General features: G+C 41.7%; 7 protein-coding genes across 7 annotated transcripts; 4 read left to right on the top strand and 3 right to left on the bottom strand.

The window, feature by feature from the left end:
- Positions 1-296: 296 nt before the first annotated feature.
- EAE97_005591 (uncharacterized protein) lies at positions 297-1,817 on the bottom strand (the record flags this gene model as incomplete). The annotated part of the gene is made up of 1 exon (XM_038876103.1): positions 297-1,817. The coding sequence occupies one exon, from the start codon at positions 1,815-1,817 to the stop codon at positions 297-299; it is 1,521 nt and encodes a 506-aa protein (XP_038733440.1).
- A 2,603-nt stretch (positions 1,818-4,420) lies between these two features.
- EAE97_005590 (uncharacterized protein) lies at positions 4,421-4,966 on the top strand (the record flags this gene model as incomplete). The annotated part of the gene is made up of 1 exon (XM_038876102.1): positions 4,421-4,966. The coding sequence occupies one exon, from the start codon at positions 4,421-4,423 to the stop codon at positions 4,964-4,966; it is 546 nt and encodes a 181-aa protein (XP_038733439.1).
- Positions 4,967-6,595: 1,629 nt separating this feature from the next.
- On the top strand, positions 6,596-7,954 carry EAE97_005589 (uncharacterized protein; the record flags this gene model as incomplete). Its single annotated transcript, XM_038876101.1, has 5 exons — positions 6,596-6,717; positions 6,745-6,801; positions 6,951-7,030; positions 7,122-7,313; positions 7,395-7,954. The coding sequence occupies 5 exons, from the start codon at positions 6,596-6,598 to the stop codon at positions 7,952-7,954; spliced, it is 1,011 nt and encodes a 336-aa protein (XP_038733438.1).
- Positions 7,955-8,201: 247 nt separating this feature from the next.
- Positions 8,202-11,192, bottom strand: EAE97_005588 (uncharacterized protein; the record flags this gene model as incomplete). Its single annotated transcript, XM_038876100.1, has 1 exon — positions 8,202-11,192. One exon carries the CDS (start codon positions 11,190-11,192, stop codon positions 8,202-8,204), a length of 2,991 nt encoding a protein of 996 aa, XP_038733437.1.
- Positions 11,193-11,444: 252 nt separating this feature from the next.
- EAE97_005587 (uncharacterized protein) lies at positions 11,445-12,281 on the top strand. Its single transcript, XM_038876099.1, has 2 exons — positions 11,445-11,612; positions 11,704-12,281. The coding sequence occupies exons 1-2, from the start codon at positions 11,505-11,507 to the stop codon at positions 11,914-11,916; spliced, it is 321 nt and encodes a 106-aa protein (XP_038733436.1). The 5' UTR covers positions 11,445-11,504; the 3' UTR covers positions 11,917-12,281.
- Positions 12,282-13,226: 945 nt separating this feature from the next.
- On the bottom strand, positions 13,227-18,075 carry EAE97_005586 (uncharacterized protein). The gene is made up of 7 exons (XM_038876098.1): positions 18,017-18,075; positions 17,698-17,954; positions 15,256-17,641; positions 15,088-15,209; positions 14,319-15,031; positions 14,113-14,267; positions 13,227-14,060 (listed from the first exon to the last, which is right to left on the bottom strand). The coding sequence occupies exons 1-7, from the start codon at positions 18,017-18,019 to the stop codon at positions 13,383-13,385; spliced, it is 4,314 nt and encodes a 1,437-aa protein (XP_038733435.1). The 5' UTR covers positions 18,020-18,075; the 3' UTR covers positions 13,227-13,382.
- A 203-nt stretch (positions 18,076-18,278) lies between these two features.
- On the top strand, positions 18,279-19,599 carry EAE97_005585 (uncharacterized protein; the record flags this gene model as incomplete). Its single annotated transcript, XM_038876097.1, has 2 exons — positions 18,279-18,591; positions 18,799-19,599. The coding sequence occupies 2 exons, from the start codon at positions 18,279-18,281 to the stop codon at positions 19,578-19,580; spliced, it is 1,095 nt and encodes a 364-aa protein (XP_038733434.1). The 3' UTR covers positions 19,581-19,599.
- Between the last annotated feature and the right edge of the window lie 821 nt (positions 19,600-20,420).

Raw genomic sequence — 20,420 nt, 5'->3', positions numbered from 1 at the left:
TTACATTTTTTCTTTTCGATGAACAGCGTTTTAGCGATTAGTATATTTTATATCCTTTTTGGTTGTGGTATTTTCAATTTCAAAGATTCCCTAGCGAAGGGGGTATACTAGGTAGTTAGTAGTAGTAGTAGTAGTAGTAGTATTACAAGTACAATTTTTCTCTTCTCATAACTTCTTTCTTAGTATCACTCATTGCATGCATTGTGATTAGAGATGTGAATCTGTTCCCATCAGTATCTTAATACTAAACGAGTTACTCGCATCGACATAAAACCACCCATATTACCATTCTGAGACTACTCCCTCTTCAAAACTTTCCTCCCCGCCATCCACGGCCACAAAACTTTGGGCACTCTAACCTCTCTCCTCTCCTCATCCCATCCATTCTCTAAGATAGCAGCCACAATTCTCGGCACCGCAAGCGCCGTCCCATTAACCGTCCACGGAAATGCGATTTTTCCTCCATTCTTATCAATATCAACTCTCGTCGCCAATCTCCGACTTTGATAATCTCCACAGATACTTAATGATGTCACTTCGCCCCATCCATTATCTCTTTCTCTGCGCGAGGGGAAAAAGGCTTCGATATCTATTTTGCGCATAGCTGAGGCGCCGAGATCAGTGGAGGGCATTTCGAGAATCCGACAGTGAAGATCGAGGGAAGTGAGGATGGTGGTTTGGAGGGAGAGCATTTCGTTGAATACTTCTGTGGCTTCTGGGAGGGAAGGAGAGGTCCAGGCGAACATTTCGACTTTGGTGAATTCGTGAACCCGATAGAGACCTTTAGTGTCGATACCACGGGCGCCAGCTTCGGCGCGATAGCAGCGGGATGTGGCGATTGTTTTTAAGGGGAGGAGAGATTCGTGGATAGTTGTGTTGGCTTTCATTCCTGCGAGAGGAATTTCGGCGGTTCCGGCGAGGGAATATGTTGGTTTCGCGCTTTCAGCATCGGAAGGGGATTGGGCGATGGAGTAGATTTGTTGTTCGTCTGATTGATCGCGGGGTTGGAAACCGCATGCTGATGCGATGTGGGAATAGATCATCGAGGGAGGAGAGACGATGGACCAGCCCTTTGATAGAGCGAGAGAGAGGGAATATTGGATGAGGGCTTGTTCGAGGAGTGCGGCGCCATTAAGTAGATAATACCATCCCCAACCGGAAGTATGAGCTGCAGAGGAAAAATCAAGGAGATTTAATTCGCTACCTATATGGACGTGAGACCGCCATACTCGATCTGAGGAGGTGGCGTTGGGTTCGGGATGTTCGTTGATGGTTCCTATTACTTTTGGTTCTGAGCCGCGAGGAGTGGAATCGGATGTAAGATTTGGAATTGCGGATGCGAGAGTATTGATTTCTGTCATGAGCATCGATTCTGAAGATTCTATTTCGGAGATTTTATCCTTCAAGCTTCTAGCTTCTCCGATAATCTCCTCTTTAGAAAGAGCGCGTAACTTTTGAATTTCTTCTGAGCCGTCATCTCGTATTGATTTTGGATTTGCAAGTTGGAGTTTTAATTTATTATTTCTTTCTCGTAATGCTCTTCCATCGCGTTGATGTTCGTGCCATTGTTCGAATAAACTTATAATTTTAGCTGGGTATGTTGATTGTAGTTTGTAATTCCTTTCTAGACAACTCTTTTCATATAATTCGGGATTGTTTCGTATGTGTTTTATATCGATGGATTGTTTGGGTGCTATGGAGGGTTTAGGTATTTCGGAACGTAAACGTGGAGAGATATGGTATGGACGACGAGGAGATGGTCGTAAAAGGGATTGAAATTGACATCGTAAACACGTAAAACGATTTATCGTTGACATTTTGGATATTGAGGGGGAAAGGATAGTGGGATGATATTATTTTTTGGAAGCCCAGAGCTAGCTGTTGAAACTAAGAATATGAGTTGAGCTTATTATTGGGTGAATCTAAAATGCGGGGTTCGATCGGTCAAATCGGTCAAACGATTTTCCGACCCCTTCGCCAAAAAATTTGCGAGCAACACCAAGAAAACCATCCAGATGAGACTCCGGATTGAAAAAAGAATATCAAAACAACAAAATGTGCAAAAGAATATGTCGAAGTTGGATTCAAACCAACGAAACTCAGGGTTACTCCCTACGTAGGGCTCGAACCTACAGCCTCAAGATTAGTCATCAAGATATGAATATCAGATAGAAGTCTTGCGCGCTACCATTGCGCCAGCAGGGAAATCACACGATTTCTGTGTAAATTGTTGAAAGAACCGATTCAATTTGAGTTTATATCCCACAATACAACGATTCGCTTATCAAAAGCCAACTCTCTCATGCCCATCATTAAATGTCAGTGGTAAAACTTGCTTTAAATTATAATCTTTCAATAATCTCACTCGAGAATACAAGTCTAAACGACCATTACATCTTCAAGTTACAGTCGTATATCGTCAGATCTCATGTGAGTCCATCGCTAGAGCATTATTCAACTTTTAATTTTGAGTCGAGACATCAACAAATAACATAACGCCTACTAAGTGAGTATACTCGATTTTATTATTCCGACGATAGCTTCATTCTCTAACTGGGTACTTACAAAATAAATTACAGAGAAAAGGCCCATATAGTCGAGAATATCATATACACTCAGAATAAAATATGATATAATTATCTGAATGAACCTTCGAATATTATTTCAAAACTAATTAGCTTTCTACTATTGCTTTTCTATTCATATCAAAATACCGAAATAAATTTCACACCTAGATTAAAATATCATATTATTTAGATCATACTTCTTGAATCTCTTTCGGCTATGTCTTTATACTCAAGGCGGAGGAAAGCGACGCTCGAACTGACTATGCTTTCGATCAAGCTCACTCTGATCTATGCTGAAGCTCCACCTACATCGGGAGGTCTTATACCAAGTCAATTACGTTTGAGTCTCAAGCCTCAAACCTCAAGCATCGTTTTCGTTTTCATGCTTTGCGTTTATGAATCCTGAGCTCGATGGACTTCAAGCTGGAGTCGTATGTCAGGAAAAGAAAACTTTTGTGGCCAATTAGATTCTTTCCATAATCTGTACACGTACACAAGTGAGTGCGTGGATTGACGGGACACTTCCCAACTTTCGATATTCTTAGTCAATTCATTCTTCAATTATTTGATATCAGAATCCACATTCTGATTGTTCCATCTCTAATCAATAATTGTAACAATTCCTGGAACGAATGATTCGATATGTCAAGAGATATTTGCAAGTACATTTTTAGTGTCCCATCAATCCGTACACCTACTGGTGGTATATAGAATATTTCAATCATTGCTCACCAAGTATCACATCAAGAATAAGTCAAGTAACATGAAATTAAAGGCTTCACATGAGTTGACTATGAAACTGCAAGACAGAAGCTTGTTGAACCATTATTTCGCATGCTTCTTTGCTCTTATAATAGCTATTCGACGGAGTTTCATTACTGTGTGGTTGCGTTTAAGATAAAAATAAAGTAAATGTAAATGAAGGATATATTCGCTCCTCAAAGGCTATGACGATATGAAGAAATGGTCAGGGGGCAGATGTGGGAATTGAGGAGATGTCGAGGGGAAGTGTGAGAATAGAGATCAATGTGATGGGAAGCACGAGAGAAGAGGATAGACGATCCCAGGAAAGGTCAGGAGGGCCATAAGGGAAGTTCTCAAGGAGAAAAGGACGGGTCGAGACGCTCTGTGGGTTTCCTTCTCTGTAAATTTGCTATGCCTCTGTCAAGCGCCAGACTCCCAATTTTGCAACATTGAAATGACCTTTGAATTACATTTAAGTTCCACGAGCTTATTGTTATACAATCTCGATGTTCCTTTGATTTCTCTCTCTCTCTTGCATTCATCGATTCCAATCTTCACAAGAAACTTTTGTCATTTACCTCTGCATTTGTCTGAGTACGGCAAACCGAGGAGAGAATTGGTAAAGTGTTAACAGTAAGATTTGTAATACATTCAAATTATGATTTGCTATCTTTTGAAAATGCATGTTCTACTTCATGACTGTTTGAAGTCATGCTTTGGATGAAGTGAAGTTGAAGTCGAGCTGAGACCAAATAGTAGTGTGAATTCCGACACGCTTCACTTTTAACCTTCAACTTCACCATCACATCATAAAAATTTTACAACCTCTGAGTTCTCACATAAGGGACAGGGATTTCTTCATCAACATCACGAACACAATAAAAAGAAGCAGAAGTAGAAGCATTTACCGACGACCACCACATACCGAGGACCAGCAAATACCGAGTAACTTCATTGAACGGTGAAAGCCACAGACTCAGTAATCCCTCTCTAATTTACAACGAAGAGCCTTCCGTACATTGCGTAACCAGATTCTCTCTCAACCAAGGAATCTTTTGATATACTACTCGAAGTGTATTTTGAAGTTTACCAAGCTACCTGTCCGAACTATGGATCTATCAAAAGTACCAAAGACCAAGCCCATCTCGGCGAAGAAAGCTGCTCGGTATAAGAAGATATTTGATGATCCCCGAATAATGAAGGAAATCTTTAAGCAATCCGAGGCATCCAGTCGTTGGGCTGAAGAGCTCATGATGAATGAGCGAGCATCTCAATGTACCAAGCCAGGTGGAAATATTGACGGGGAAGAGGACCATGATGTTGAAGAAGAAGAAGAAGAAGAAGAAGAAGAAGAAGAAGAAGAAGAAGAAGAAGAAGAAGAAGAAGAAGAAGAAGAAGAAGAAGAAGAAGAAGAAGAAGAAGAAGAAGAAGAAGAAGAAGAAGAGGAATTGGTGGCTTCGAAGTATTTCAACAAGGAAGTTGTCGTGAATACCAAGGATCAAGAGAAGAAGATAGAGGAATTTGGGGTTGGAGACGATATTTCAAATTCGCTTGTGTTGAGAAAGCAAGAAGAGGGTTTGGTACTCCCGACCAAGGATGTCACAACCAAGACCATTCCGACCACCGAGTCCGGAACCAGCGATGTGGCAGCATGATTAAGAAACCGAGGGGTACCAAGAGTAGAAAGGGAGCAATTACCGAGCATTCACGAGCTGTCAAAGTTATCATTCATGGATCAAGGCATCAACAATGTAGTTTAATCAATAATAAGCAAGAATTAAACTATTCAACTATGGAAATAAAAAGTTAACAATGCGTTTTTATTGCCTAGTACTTAATTAGATCGAAAAATAAACTATTATTTTCTGTTATGTTATTACATTGAGGAATAAATAATGAAATGATTGATATTAATTAGTATTCTATAGAAGTTCATATAGATTGTAATTTGATTTTTAGTTTTATATTATTTTTGATTGAAGAGATTTTTTATATATTTTAAAAACTAAAAGTTTAACTAATTTATTAAAAAACTTATTGGAAAAACTGATTAAAACTTTATTGGAAAAACTTATTTGAAAAACTTATTTTACATATATATATTTATATTTTAGATATAAATCTTTCATTTGAATATATATAATATTATATTCATGTATTTTATCATAAATAGTTACTCCTTATCATATAAATGAATTTACAATCTTGTTTATTCTATATGTAACTCTAGTCGCCTACATGTTTCGTTCCCTCTGTAAACAAACTGAGAACCGAAATTACACGATATCGATAGTAAAAAGAATCCTCCCACTAAGATTTTCAAAGACTGCTTTCATAGATCATTGAAGCTTCTATGAACAGCTTCATTTCTCAGCAACTGATTTACGTTTTGACATTTGGGCGGTTAAATATTTATAAAAGCAAAAAGGAGCTGTGCCGCATAATATATTAATCCGTTTCACCCCAACCAGCCGTGAATGAATCTAACTGTTGGCATGCCGAAAATGGAAAACCTACCGTGGACTGGTATTTACCAACTAATCATACAAAGTGTCGGTGATATCAACCGTTTGTTGTTGGTGCTTCATCATAAGATTACAGACCATAGCTCTGGCAGTCCCTAAAAGACGTAGCAAGTTGATCGTACGTATTACTTTCCGACTCAAATTTGTAACAAAGTATATAAGATCTTACAAGACCTAACGGTATGGATGAACCATTTGTGACACAGCTACCCAGAGTGGCTGGTGCCATATTGTCTATACTTATTACTACATTTGCAATAAAACTATATCGAGTGCGGAGTTTCATACGAGGACTCCAAAAACAAGGTCTTGTACGTTCTCAAAACCCATTTGGTGGTCAACGATCAATCATCCCCTCATTAAAACATCAACTAACCAATCTTGAAGCCTATGCCACCCCATCATTGGTTGCTCGGACACATACCTCTCAGCGCAAGTATCATTAGTAGTCTCCCTCCATATGCCCATGGCGTCTATGTTGGAGACCAAATTCGCCAGAGATATCCTCATCTCGACAGCGCCTTCTATCTCGATAATTGGCCGCTCGCCGCCCCAATTCTCGTTGTGCTCAAGCCGGATATGATGTACCAACTGACCCAAGCAAATCAAATCCCAAAAGACAAAGGCATTCGTGCATTCCTGAAGCCCTTGACTGGCGAATTTGATCTGGTTACCTTAGAAGGAGATTCTTGGAAATAATGGAGAGCTATATTCAATCCTGGATTTAGTGCTGGTCATGTGTCAAGTCTGGTTCCAGGAATGATTGAAGAGATCAAGATATTCAAAGATCTGCTAAAGAAACATGCAGAAAGTGGTAAAATGATGTTTCTCGAGGATGCCAGTTTGAACCTTACAATCGATGTTATTGGTAGAGTTGCAATGTGAGTGAAGCCTTTTTTTTCTGGCAGAGCTATCCTATATCGCCGACTAGCATACCTGATGTATGCTCTTAATCCCTGGAAGCGGTATAATGTCCAAACGGATTCATAATTCTAGACTTATTGAATGTCTTAATTGAATTCAGAAATCGAAAGCTTCTGGTTGTCGGAATACAATCCAGACTACCAAGACTACCATTTTCCGATCATTGACTGATGCAAATAATCTTTACCAGGGACCACAGATTCTGCAGCCAAACTAGCTACAACGAAATGACAGCAGCATTGCGAAGGCAACTGTTATGGTGCACGACAGGTATGAATATCAACCTTGGAATACATCAATATCCTTCGCCCTTTTGTGCACGCATACAACAGCTACCAAATGAACCGCTATTTATCCCGAGAACTCGACAAACGCTATCGAAGCATTAAAGACAGTGAGATACAGAAAAAAGACAAATCGATTGTGGATCTAGCATTTAAAGGGGATCTCGCGGAAAATCCTTCAGCAGCAGGCATCGATAAGAGTTTCCAAAATTTTGCCATGGCACAAATAAAATTATTCATCTTCGCTGGCCACGACACTGCTTCTGCTGGTGCGATCTTTACCTAGCATCTCCTATCCCAACATCCAAATGTACTGGAAAAGGTTCGGGTTGAGCACACCGAGGTACTAGGGGCCAACATTGCGGATGCTGAGTCTGTAATTGCTTCAAAGCCTCAACTATTGAACCAGCTTACTTATACCATTGCGGTCATCAAAAAGATTCTCCGCATCTACCCCACTGTCGCCGCGCTTCGCGATGGACAATCTTATTTTTCTTTGATAGGAGACAATGGTCTTCGTTTCCCCACCGAGCGAACAATAGTCTGGGGCGATCATTATGCCACACATCATAATCCTGCCCATTGGCCGCGAGCTGAAGAGTTTCTTCCAGAACGATGGATCGTAACCGAAGGCCACGAGCTCTATCCACCCAAAAATGGATGGCGACCTTTTGAACGCGGTCCTCGCAATTGTATTGGTCAGGAAGTAGCCATGACAGAAATAAAACTCATGCTTGCATTGACGATTCGAGATTTTGATTTCAAGGATGCTTACGAGGAGTATGATGTTATGAAGGGTCACCCAAAGGGTTTAACTGTAAATGGTCAAAGAGCATACATGATGCTTCGGGGAGGCGGCCATCCGGCAGATCATTATCCATGCAAGGTATCTTTCGCAAAGCAAAGATAATACGGCTGGAGGGAATAAATTGCATTATCGTGAATGGGAAGAACCGCTCGGTGTATCTTGCGATTTGAAAATTCTGTAATATTTATATAGAACGAGGTTATGTCCCTCTCAATTTATGGGTATCTATATGAAGACAAAGTCAAGATTGAAAAGTAGAAACTCATAATCCCAAACTTTGGGTGACATCCAATTTAATGAAAGGTGATTGAGTGGTCAGGCTAAACCCAACGTGCTATGTGCTATGGTATCATGTCCTGCTTCGATTCGCCAACTTCTTGTCTCCCATCTCCTCTATCTCTTTCTTCTTATGGTAATGCGGTGCAAGCTCATACAACCAATTTGCTTTGATGGGAATGCAACTGCGCATGTACTCCTTTGTAGTTTGTACAAGCTCATGATAAACAACCAACTTGATAGGAGGATCATTTGCCATCAATACTGACGAAGGATGTATGTACACTGTAGTATTTCTCTTGACTGTCCGATAACTGTCTCCGTCTCGTTGTAATCGTGCTGCATTAGCGAAAAATCCGGCCGTAATCGCTTTCTGAATAGGCTCCAGATTTGACGCTCCGCAACTAGCAATTGTAACTTCCACGCGTTCACAAAGCTTTGCAAGTTGATCTCGAACGTCCCTAGCTCGAGTGAGGGAACGTTGCTGAAGAAAGTTCTCTTTTGCCCAGATAGTGCTGAAGTCATTATCTACCCATTGATTCCAAATGTTCAAATAGGTGAGGTGGTCCCCTCCTTCTTTGATCGTGAAACGCGCTCTAGCACTATCTGCGTGCACTCTCTGTTCTCCTTTAGGACGGAAAAATAGTGCCGAACTTTCACCTAACATTGCCATGATGCTCAATACTTCGTCAGAGCATGCCAGTTGGTCTGAAGCAATGATAGACTTCGCAACTTGAGGATCTGTCGGGAACTCGGCCATTTGTCTTCCGATTTTGGTTAGTTCTCCACGGTTGTTCAATGCAGACAACGCGTACAATTGGTTGAGGGCACCAATTAGAGTTTCTGTTGGTGGAGGGTCCATAAAATCAAAGGTCAAGAGATCGTTAATTCCAAGTGACTTGAGCAGTAGAACTGTACCATTCAGGTTTGTTCGCTGAATTTCGGGAGTAGTACTTTCTTCCATTTCATTCATAAACGCCCATTTTGTGTACAAACGAAAGCACTTTCCAGGCCCTACACGACCAGCACGGCCACTTCTTTGATTCGCAGACGCTCGTGAACATGCTACTGTAACCAACTTCGACATTCCAGTCGCTGGGTTATAGATATTCTCCTTTACAAATCCTGGATCGATGACGTATACAATACCGTCAATGGTCAAACTCGTCTCTGCAATATTGGTTGCCAACACAACTTTTCGTGCTCCTTTAGGAGTTGGTTCGAAAATCTTCGTTTGTAGATCGGTTGGAAGATTTGCGTAAATAGGACAAATAACAAGCTCGGGCACTCTCGAACCCAATTTCTTTGAGATATCACTTATTCGTTCTTCCGCTGCCTCAATCTCATCTTGACCTGTTAGGAATATCAGCACATCACCACTTGGCTGAGAGGTATGTATCTGAAAAAGTGTAGTAATGGCAGCAGCAAGATAATTTGCCTCTGGCTGTGGGGTATTATAAATTTCGACTGGGTAACTACGCCCTTTAACATTGAAGATAGGAGCGCCATCGAAGAAGTCTGAGAAAGCCTGTGCATTAATTGTCGCTGAAGCAATCAGCAGTTTGATCGTTGGCCTTTCTTTGGCAAGATCCTTGAGCAATGCTAAAAGTATGTCGGTGTGAACAGTCCGTTCGTGAGCTTCATCAATCATAATCACCTGATACTCGTCTAGAGAAGGTGTAATCATGACCTCTTTCAAAAGATGACCATCCGTCATATACTTGATGAGAGTTTTATCACTTGTACAATCTTCAAAACGGATAGCGTAACCAACTTCATTTCCGATCTTGCATCCCATTTCTTCTGACACACGTTGAGCGACGGACATGGCAGCCACCCTTCTAGGTTGGGTTACTCCAATTTTCATACCATCTTTAGTATACCCTGCTTCGTGGAGATACTGTGGTAACTGTGTAGTTTTACCGGATCCTGTCTCACCAACAAGGATAATAGTTTGGAACTGATCAAGAGCAGCCAAAAATTCGTCCTTATAAGCATAGATTGGAAGATTTTTCCTCGTCTCCTCAATTGTCTTCGCTTTCTGCTCAGCAGCCTTCAATTGTTCACCTAGAAATCTTGCTTCTTTATCCATGCCTTGTCCCGGTAATTTCGAATCCATGATCCACTTAATCCCTTGCTCCTCGTCCAAGATATAATCATATTCGCCTTGGTCGACTCGTTCGGTGCTTTGGATCTGGTTTCTGGCGAGTTTTTCTTGTTGCCTATCCCATTCTTCGTGTTCGGAAACAAATTTCTCCTGGCCATATTCATCTCTTTCGACGTAGCGTTTGTATAGCGCATCTTGTTTCTTCTTCTGATCGAGCTTCCCTTTTTCTGTAATATAGTCGTCGGGCATAGAATAGCCGTCTCGGTGATCATCAATTCTTAATCTTTCGTCGGCAAGTCGAAGAAGCTCTCTGTTCTTGGCAAATTCTGCTTTCTCCTTCTTTGATAAATTGGAATATGGATCATTCAGCTCCCTCGTTTCATCCTCGACTTGTCTCCTCAGCAAAGCAAGGCGCTCCGCTTCACGCTTCTTCAAATATTCTTGCCTCGACCTTTCCCTCAGATCTGGCATTGCAGCACGTCTTGCAGCAGCATCATCGGCCAATGCTCTTCTCTGTGCCATGATAGGATCGGATCTATCCTCGAGTATTGTCTTCGATTTGTCGGAATTCTTCGACAAGAGTCTCTGCGCGAAAGCATCTCTCTCTGCTTGATCTCTCCTTCGTTCTTTTTCTGAATCCGAGATATCCTCGTCTGAATGTACTGTTTTGACCCGTTTTGAGGCAGGCTCCTGAAATTCCGGTTCGTCCTCCGAGATATATTCTTCGTCGCCCCATCGTTCCTCGTAATCATCATTCGCCTTATTTCGGATAGTTTTGGAGCGCTGTTCCGTATCTCTACGTGGGGACCTCTCTCGACGAGGTGACTTTTCTCGGTGTCTGTCGCGCCGCGAGGAGCTTTCACGATGTGACTTTTTCTCCTTCCTCTTTGCTACCACTTTTACTGGACCTATTTCCTCTTCCTCCATAGGAAGAAGCGCGTATTTTTTAGAAGCCATGCTATTTCAATGTATTGGAGATCTCTTAATAAGCAGAAGCGGTTTGAGTTAAGTGAGACGGACGAATTTCATGTAATTTCGTCGATGATTGAATTACATTATAAAAGTCGCAGCCTCGCGACATGCACGATGTGGATTGCTTGAAGCTCAAATAAGTGGACCACAAAACAGCCGATAATTACCCGATCGTTCAATACGGCATTTTTGAACCTCACTTCAATGCTCGAATTTGATGCCATGTGACGGAATGGGATGAACGACAATTGGAAATAAAACAAGTGAAGCGGAAAAGAAGGAAAAAAACTAGGCAAAATGAATCGCACTTCGATGAGTCTCTTGAGGAGTTCAAAATACCTGACAAGGAACGGCGCATCCACATCGCAACGACGATTTGCATCCTCAGAAACCCCTTCACCTACTGTAAGCCGTTTGATTATTCTCAGTAGATGCATTATTTTAGTTCACGTATCTTCGAAGATTTAATTCTACACCATAGCTAATACCTGCCAAGCGCACTTTTTACAAAACTTTCACTCGCCCTATCGCAAAAACTCTTTTGATGGCAACTTTCATATATCAATTGACCTATTGGGGCTGGGTAAAATTGGAGAAGGATGAATTGAAAGCAGGCAAACGTAGGGAAATAAAGGAACTGGAGGAGGAACTGGAGAAAATCAGTGGAGGCGCTATCAAGGGCGAAGATGTGAAAGTCAAAGGTATCTAAGGAGACCTATGCGCGGGGATCAAGCACATAAGCACATGGTCACTTGAAGAACTATGCAGGGTGAAAATGAGGATTGAGAACTCTTGCGGGCAAACAAAGTCGCTCTCATGATCTAGTGATGGTGGCTACTAGTCTCAAAAATTCTGTCGCAGTCGCTGTACCGCGACGACTTACAGATGAGATATCGTTTGCGCCATACCCACCAGGTTCATGCTCGATTTTGCGCAAATCGAAATCGGAACATAAATAAACATTTTGTTTGTGCGGGGCCCTCCTGGAAACTGGTTGACTATCATTGCGAAGACATGAACTCAAAACTAATAATACTACAAAACCACCAAATGATGATAATCACCGACGTGCCTACTTGCCCACATTGCACTTGGATGATTTGCCAAGGACATGTTGCGCTTCGTACCATGATGTTGAATTTTCATCGAAGTCGATCAAAAATTCCTGAACAATGCCTTGAAATTCACCAGATGTTTCATGTGATGATTTTTCCATCACTTCCCTACTATTATAATCTACACCTCCTACAGAAAAGTTTAACAAAAAAATTGTATCGAGTGTAGCAAACACACTTTCTCTTCTCTGTAATGAAATTTCCACTTACTTTGTCTAACCCCAATGGCTCAGGACTGCCTCCTCTTTTTAAGTAATTGTATTGAATCAATGATGTGGTGTGAAGGAGTGGGCATTGGTAATGAGTAAGGAAATGGAGTAGGGAAGGAAAGCAATCGAGTTACGTCTCACGAGTTATTTAAATCACATTGATGACAGCACGTGGTCACCGCATCTTGCCCGAATAATCTTTTTTTTGTCTATAGAATTGTTAGCAGAAACTCAGAACGGGGTCTTGCCAAGAGAGCCAGAGAAGAGAGAGTGTGTTTGCTTGTTTTGATGCGGGTCAGGGCTTGTGCGGTTATTTGTTTGAGAGATTGAGTACGGTAGTGAATCAATGGTGAATTGGTGGATGGATGAGAAGTGTGTGGTTGGGAGGCGAAGAATTCTTGGCCGGGGGCGGTGAAGTCGGGGTGATGTAATTTGTATGATTTACGAATGAGCGGCGGACAGGAACGTTGGCTCATTAGAGTACGGGGTGATGATCCTGCGAATGGTCAACAACTGTTATTTATATGGCGTTCATGACATCCCGAGCATCGTATGAAGCCGATTAACTTATATCAAAGATAGTATTGCACACCTAGTAGTACATCCATCGATATTTATATGTACAAAATACCACATAGCTATACCATCGGAAAGCTGTGTAGAAGCAAGAGTAGGATATGACGTAGCGAATAGTAAATTGTGAAGAATCTATTGGAAATAGTTTTGAACAATCGTATTACACATTTCCACATCTGGTATCTATCTAGCCTTCTATCACTTCGGCATATGTGGAATATCACTATGTAAACTAAATTCCGCTTATTTCTATATAAACCTTGACCGTGTTCGATTTAAGCACCCTTCCATTTTCCGAATCGAGCCCAATCTCTGTACAAAGTTCCCCAAACTGCTCTAGCACTGGCATCCAGCCCATCAACCACAGCCTTGCGACCTTCCATATCTGTACATCCAAATATTGCATACAGCCCAGGTGTCATAACAGCTCTAACCTCTGACTTCATGGTCATTTCGAGATTGAATTTTATGTATGTCTGAAGTATGATGTGCATGTGTTGACCAGCAATCTTTTTGGCTTTGGCGACAGCAGATGTGAGGTTATTCACGGATGAATGAGAAATGGAGTTAGGTGTAGGGTCGCAAATCAGGGTGAGAAGACGGGTAAAAGATTCAGCTGCTATTGGAGAGAGAGTATTAGAGGAAGATGAAGTGATGCCTGGTTGAAAATGTGGGAGCCAGAGAGGTGGGGTAAAGGCCTGAAGAAGCCTCTTAGAGGTGTGCGAATGGGCTGTAAAGAGGCAGCGGAGAAGAGGTTGTAGAACTTGGATGACAGAGTGCAGATGGCCCTCGAGACGGAAGCGGTGGTTGGTAAGAACAACCTTCATTAATGTACACAGACGAATGAAGATATTGCTTGCTTGTGAAGGAGGAAGAGAAGGCCCTTTGCTAGAGCATATTATCGCAACTGTCGCAAGAGTGCGATCAATAGACCATTGGGAGAGAGCACGACGCTGCAGATTTGTTAGCTACATTTCTGGAAGGTTGCAGAATTAAGACTCTTACTTTTGTCTTCAACATCATCTCCATAATCTCCCCTAGCAAAGCAAATACTCGATATGAATTAGTCTTGATAATCTGCGTGCAAAACAGATCGTATGCTAGACAGAGATCCATTGATCCTTGAGATTTCTTTGCATCAGCAGGCTCGTGTCCGATATCTATGAAGTGTCAGCTATAATTGGCAGGAGATCAAAGCACATTAGACATACTATCGCAGGCGCCAATAACATATTTAACGGCTACCAACTTATCCAGTTGAGTCAGACCAATCTTTTCTTTGCCAATTAAACGTTGAATCAGCTGTAATTTTTCTGCGTTGTCCATTCCTGAGGTAAATGTCTCCATCTTTTTCTTCATGCCAGCTCTACCGGCAGATGTGTTGATAAAAGCCTCTAAAGAGCTGTCGAGAATTCCATCTTCGTTACTCGACGCATGAGTAGCAAAGAATTCCGGCAATAGTTGTCGTACATCAACCACTTCTGGCCTCCCCTCATTTAACTTGGCAATATATACTTGACCTTCTGTTGCGAGAGGTTCAATCTCAGACGATTCCACGCCCAGAGATTCCAGAGCCTGAACAATAACAACAACTGACAATGAACCATCCTTATGGTTCCCAACCTCATCTATCTTAGGTTTCTTTTTCAGTCGCCTTTGCAGTTGGACGAGCAGAAACTTTTTGAAGGATGTGCAATGGTTAGTCAAATCTTGGTTGTTGACAATAGCTAGATCATTAAGCTGCTTCGATTTAGTTATAAGAACAGCAAGTAATGAATGCGATATGGAGATGAAGGGCAGAGTCTTCTCGCCCTTGGTCTTCTTCTCGTCGCTAGTAAATTTTGAGAGTTTATCTTGAAAATGACTTATGGCGTCTAATGTATAATTGCGATTTTGAGACTGATCTAGATTGCTAGTCACATGTCTAATAAAGATCAGTAAACAAATAGCCGGAATAATATCAGTATGAACGGTACGTACGACAAAGTCAACTTGACAAGCTCTCTAAGTGTAATAAGAGTTTCTAATCGCTTAGGCATCTCCTCGAACCCAACTTTCTTAATCAATTTCTCAATCTCTTCGAAATCCTTGTATTTCATGCCCTAGTATTGAATTAGCAACGTCTAAAATTCTGCAGATTCTACCAACTTTATATAATGTAGGGCGATGCATGATCTTCAATTTCAATGCTAGCACAGCGGGATAACACTCAGGGGACTGTGCCAAGACATCTGTTGACCAGCTCTGCATAATCCGTTCCCTGTACTTTTTGCTGATCACTTCCAATGGAAGTTGTGTTAGAGATTCAACGACAGCATAATTACATGTAAGAGTAGCAACGAGAGGATTTTCTTCTTGCGTTTGACAGCTCAGTAGGACATCGATAAATCGACTTATGATGCTAGAATGGTTGAGTACACAATCTTGACGCAAAACTCCAAACCATAAGGCAGCGAATGCTTCATGATTCCATACATCCTCAGTTATAGCGGTCTTAGCCAAAGAAGCTATCCAGAGGATATTTCTCAACAGTAACTCGAATGCATTGTTTTGTAACTTAACGCCAAGTTCCAGAACACGTGGATATTCTTGGAAGAGGCAATTGTAAAATGACCATGCAGTCCATTGGGCGCCTCGTGATAACGTGTTGAGGTGAATAGGCCACTTTTCAGTATATGCCACTTTTTGATCAATCAAAGCACCAATGGAAGGACCTAGTTGTTCAAGACAACGCAAGACCACTGGTGATGAAAGACTTTCCAATTTCGTTCCAATTTCGGCCGCATTCCACGCTGAGCATGCACATCGAAAGATTTCCAAATTATCCAATCCTTTCTGACCGGCTGTATGGGCGGACAATATGGTAAAGGGGCTCGCTTGCTGCTCCCACAGCTCAGCAATTTCTTCCAAGTGAAGAGGTTGCATCCAATGGAAGGATCGAGTCAAAACTCTCCAAGCTCGCCAGCTATATCTGTCATTCAATTTGCCAATATCCCCGTTATCAAAGATGACATGGTAGAGACGTGTTCCGATGATATCTACAACATCTTCTCTAGAAATTGAACTTGCAATAGCTTCAACAATGGTAACGACAGCGTTAGGTTGGCTTATAATCTCAGTGGCTAGCCAGTCAACTAAATGTACTATTTGTTGAACAGTTAAGGAATTTTCCAAAAGCTTAGAAAGCTCGGTCTGTAGGGCTTCATCCTCCCAAGCACAAAAGGCATCCGCCGGGAACATTGCATCTTCCTTTCGCATCTGCTCAAACTTAACAAGCTGAGAGTACCAATGGCGCACGAATCCTGATAGATCACGAGCTTTGGCAAATTCATCCATCAAAGGAACGACAATCTCGGATACAATATGTCGAGAATGTTCGAGCCAGGTAGACTCGAAGTAGACGTTAGTAACCCGCTCCAATACATCGTTCAATAAATTCTTGTCGCTATCGGCAATGAGGAAGACATTGGCATCGAGTTTCATCACGGTTTCCAGAAGGTCCCAATCCGTGCTTCCCTCAGGTACAACATACTCCGCCGTTAAACTCTTCAGTTCTGGGAGGCCAAGATCCACTTCGTGTTGAATGGAGCGCTGAAGTATTTCGCGGATGGCAGAATTATGCGCTGCTGTTTTAGTTGGGGGCATGGCAGCTTTTAAGGTTGTGAATACGGTCTGAAGCCAGGCACTATCTGATGGTCGTCTTCGGCGGTCTCCATTAGACTGCAAAGACCGGATCGCAATGTCAAAAAGGATAGGAGCATTTGCGACATCTTGCAGAACTAGAACTCTCGTCAAACTCTGTAACAATGTAGAATCTTGCTTTTCCCCGGCGCTCGCTTTTGAAGGAATTATGATATTTCGAGCAATCAATTTCTCCAAAATTTCCTTCCAATCCTGTGTGGATGAATCTACCTTCATCATTTTTAACAATGCTAGTAAAGGTTCTGAGCAATGAAGAGAAAATTGCATGAGGTCTTCAGTTCCTACCACGCGGTAGTCCCAGATGTCGATAAAGGGGGACATCAATTGGGACGATGTAACCAGACCAGCATTTTGACTTAAAACCATCTGGCAAAGAGACATCCAAGAACCTAGAACCATGGCGGACGCTTCAGGCGTGGTTCGCACGACCGCTCGCATATACTCCGTGGTAAAAGCTGGACTTCTACCATTCCCTGCTATTCTTTGGGAGGAAGAGACTTTGGTGGATCGAACGATACTATTGATAGCAGTGTGAATCGCCATAACCAAAGCTCGAAGGCCCTTGGCCGGACCATGATACGTATGGGTGACTAGTTCCCCGGTCCGTTTGCGCTTCTTCGAAATAATTGATGTTTCCCCTGACTCCGACCCTGACGTTAAATCATTGTGTGCCTCTATGCTAGAATCTTCAATGTCGCCGATCTCTTGTGCTTCTTGTAATGTCTGTTGTAGCGTGACGATAAACTTCTTTTCGGTGAGCATGCGTGCAGTGTTCGCTAGCGGGATCGCATTCAACAATAAACGAAACAAGTGCCATGATGACGGTGTGATCCTAGGGGAGCATTGTTAGCTTATGATCTCCAATCCAGAATGTAATAAACAATATACCTGGCAGTTTTATCCTTGGGAGACTGCAATTTCTTCAAAAGCCATCGTAGAAGCCATTCCTCTCTACCATGAAACGAACCTGCTGCACATTTCTTCTTGAAGGCTTTCTCTTCGCATTTTTGATGATCCAAAACAGTAGCAACCTTATCCAAATCAATGTCAACAAATTTTCCAGCTTCACGAATTTGTTCCTCGAACGGTGCCGATGTTTTCTCCAGCCCAGCAAGCTTTTCTTGCGCAATTCGAGATTTTGAATCCTGTACAGTTGTTAGAACAAGTTTCAATATGAAGATGCCTATGCGACCACAAAACCACTTACCATTATTCAAAACTCTCATTGACAATTCGAATTGGTCAAATTCCCCTCCCTCGTCAATAGCTCAACTTTTTTTTGGAAGCCGTTAAATCAAAAGCTGTAAGTGGCTTAGTTCCTTGACAGAAGCTGCCACCGCCCTCTAAATCAATACTAGCGCGTGCACGGATAATCATGTTGATAGAATAAATTTTCAATCTTGACGACCGTTTCGTTTCTCCCTTGCACAAAACCTCAATACAATTTCAAACGTTGCTCATTGCTAAATATGTCTCAAGACGAGATTCCACCAAGTAATGAAGGTACTGTTGCTGTTGAGGATATTGCTGCCTTGACTATTCAGGATCCTGAATCATCCGTGGCTAATGATCGTCCCGAACTTCCCCATCGTTCTCATAATCCCGAAAACAACATGAAGAGATCAGATCCGTTTCAATTTGGTTCTCGATATCTCAGTGAAAAAGACAACGTCTTCGAGTTTAATGCATGGGATCATGTCGAGACTGATGATACTTACAAGGAGTATGCAGAATTACAATATGCGAAGCAGCGCGAAGCTCCTGTATCGGAATTTGACAAAAGTATGTATTTTTCGCTTTCTCTTTTTCCAACACACTGTGCCAATTTTTGGTACAGAGCTACTATGACGATAAATCATAATTCATCTGAGGTTACTAGCCTCTGAATGATACAAATATAGCAACGTCTTTCGCTCCTATCTGACTGTAGTTTAATTTCTGAAAATTTTTGAACTTTTGTTTCTGCCAAAAACTAACAGATTTCCCAAGGCAGATTCAATTCCGATCCCGCCAAATGGTGGAACAATTTTTACAAAAATAATACTGCCAATTTCTTCAAAGATCGAAAGTGGCTCCAACAAGAATTCCCAATTCTTTCTCAAGTGACAGAGCCAACCTATGGACCTTGTACCATTCTGGAAGTTGGTGCTGGCGCGGGTAATACTGCTTATCCAATATTAAAACATAATCAAAATCCTGAATTAAAAATCCATGCTTGCGACTTCTCAAAGAAAGCAGTGGAAGTGATACGTTCGAACGAGGCATATGACACCAAGAATATTCAAGCAGACGTGTGGGATGCTGCTGGCGATGACCTTCCCCCTGGATTGGAAGAGGGTAGTGTCGATGTTGTGATCATGATCTTTATCTTCTCTGCACTTTCTCCTAGTCAATGGAATCGAGCCGTTCAAAATGTCTTCAAAATCCTCAAGCCAGGTGGCGATGTGCTATTTCGAGATTACGGTCGTGGTGATCTTGCTCAAGTGCGTTTCAAGAAAGGTCGTTACCTAGAAGAGAATTTCTATATTAGAGGTGACGGAACCAGGGTATATTTCTTTGAAAAAGACGAGTTGGTCAACATCTGGACCGGAAAACCTCCCGAGTCAGATGATCAGGCTACAGATTCATCGACAGAGCAAGAGGGTGGCTTCGATATCATTGATCTTGGTGTTGATAGAAGGTTACTTGTTAATAGAGCCAAAGAACTAAAGATGTATAGATGCTGGATGCAAGGCCGATTCAAGAAGAAGTGCTTGCCGAGCACCGATTAAAAATAAAAAAATTGTTCATGACACACTGCATTTGATTCTGTTTTTTATGTCTTGAGAATGGTGTCAACTGTTATCTGAAAAATCATCGCCACCAGTCCGTAGGGCTTCCTATCGTAGATCTTTTTGGACTTTTTGAGGCTTGGTTACCAAATCTCTTGGTTCACATCAGGCTTAGAAATCCGTTATTTCCATACATTCTCTTCTATATATCATCACAGAGCTAAAGAGAAGCGAAATTGCAAAAAAATCTTGCATCTCACCTCAGCTCTCCTATCATCTGAAGTTCTCAGCCGAACACAATACAGCAAGGATTGGCTTTGCAGTATTGGAGCTCGGGCTTCGGCGCCATTGAACTCTTCTTTCATCACAAATAATTCTAGTTAATTGTGAATTACGCAGCCTTAGTGTAGCAGCCATTAATACCTTACTACACTAATGCCCTTGACTACAACAAACCTTTCCCTATAACAATCTCAATTAAACAATATCTACTTACGGATTGGCAAGCTCAATTTGCGAAACTACGGTTCCATTTTGTTAATATTATCAAGAAGCCCCCAAGCTTTACAGCATTGTAGTCCTATTCCATTACTTTTTTTGCAACAACTTCTACAATATCTCAGATACTACTAGACTCAAGTTCTGATGCATATAGAGACAAGGTGGCTGAAAAGCTTGTAATACTGAAACCCTCGTCACCTCCTTGAAGAACATGCCCTGCAGAACCTGAAATAAAAAGACAAAATGATTGATAAGCTTGGCTTCAGGCTGTCAAACTAAATCTCCCATCACTTCTTGAGGGAAAATACCTTGCCACACCTCTGGACTTTTCTTTTGAAC

Source organism: Botrytis byssoidea, assembly GCF_014898295.1.
Source record: "Botrytis byssoidea strain MUCL 94 chromosome Unknown BBYS_009, whole genome shotgun sequence".
NCBI classification, from domain to species: Eukaryota; Fungi; Ascomycota; class Leotiomycetes; order Helotiales; family Sclerotiniaceae; genus Botrytis; species Botrytis byssoidea.
This window is presented reverse-complemented; position numbering and strand designations above follow the sequence as displayed.

What these genes read in the sequence shown, in the direction of transcription:
- EAE97_005587 (XM_038876099.1), top strand. Translation starts at nt 11,505, where the DNA reads ATGAATCGCACTTCGATGAGTCTCTTGAGGAGTTCAAAATACCTGACA. An exon ending in CAGAAACCCCTTCACCTACT is followed by an intron (nt 11,613 to 11,703) that starts GTAAGCCGTTTG and finishes ATACCTGCCAAG; the next exon opens with CGCACTTTTTACAAAACTTT.
- EAE97_005586 (XM_038876098.1), bottom strand. An exon ending in TGTTATTGGCGCCTGCGATA is followed by an intron (nt 14,268 to 14,318) that starts GTATGTCTAATG and finishes GACACTTCATAG; the next exon opens with ATATCGGACACGAGCCTGCT. An exon ending in AGATGATGTTGAAGACAAAA is followed by an intron (nt 14,061 to 14,112) that starts GTAAGAGTCTTA and finishes ACAAATCTGCAG; the next exon opens with CGTCGTGCTCTCTCCCAATG.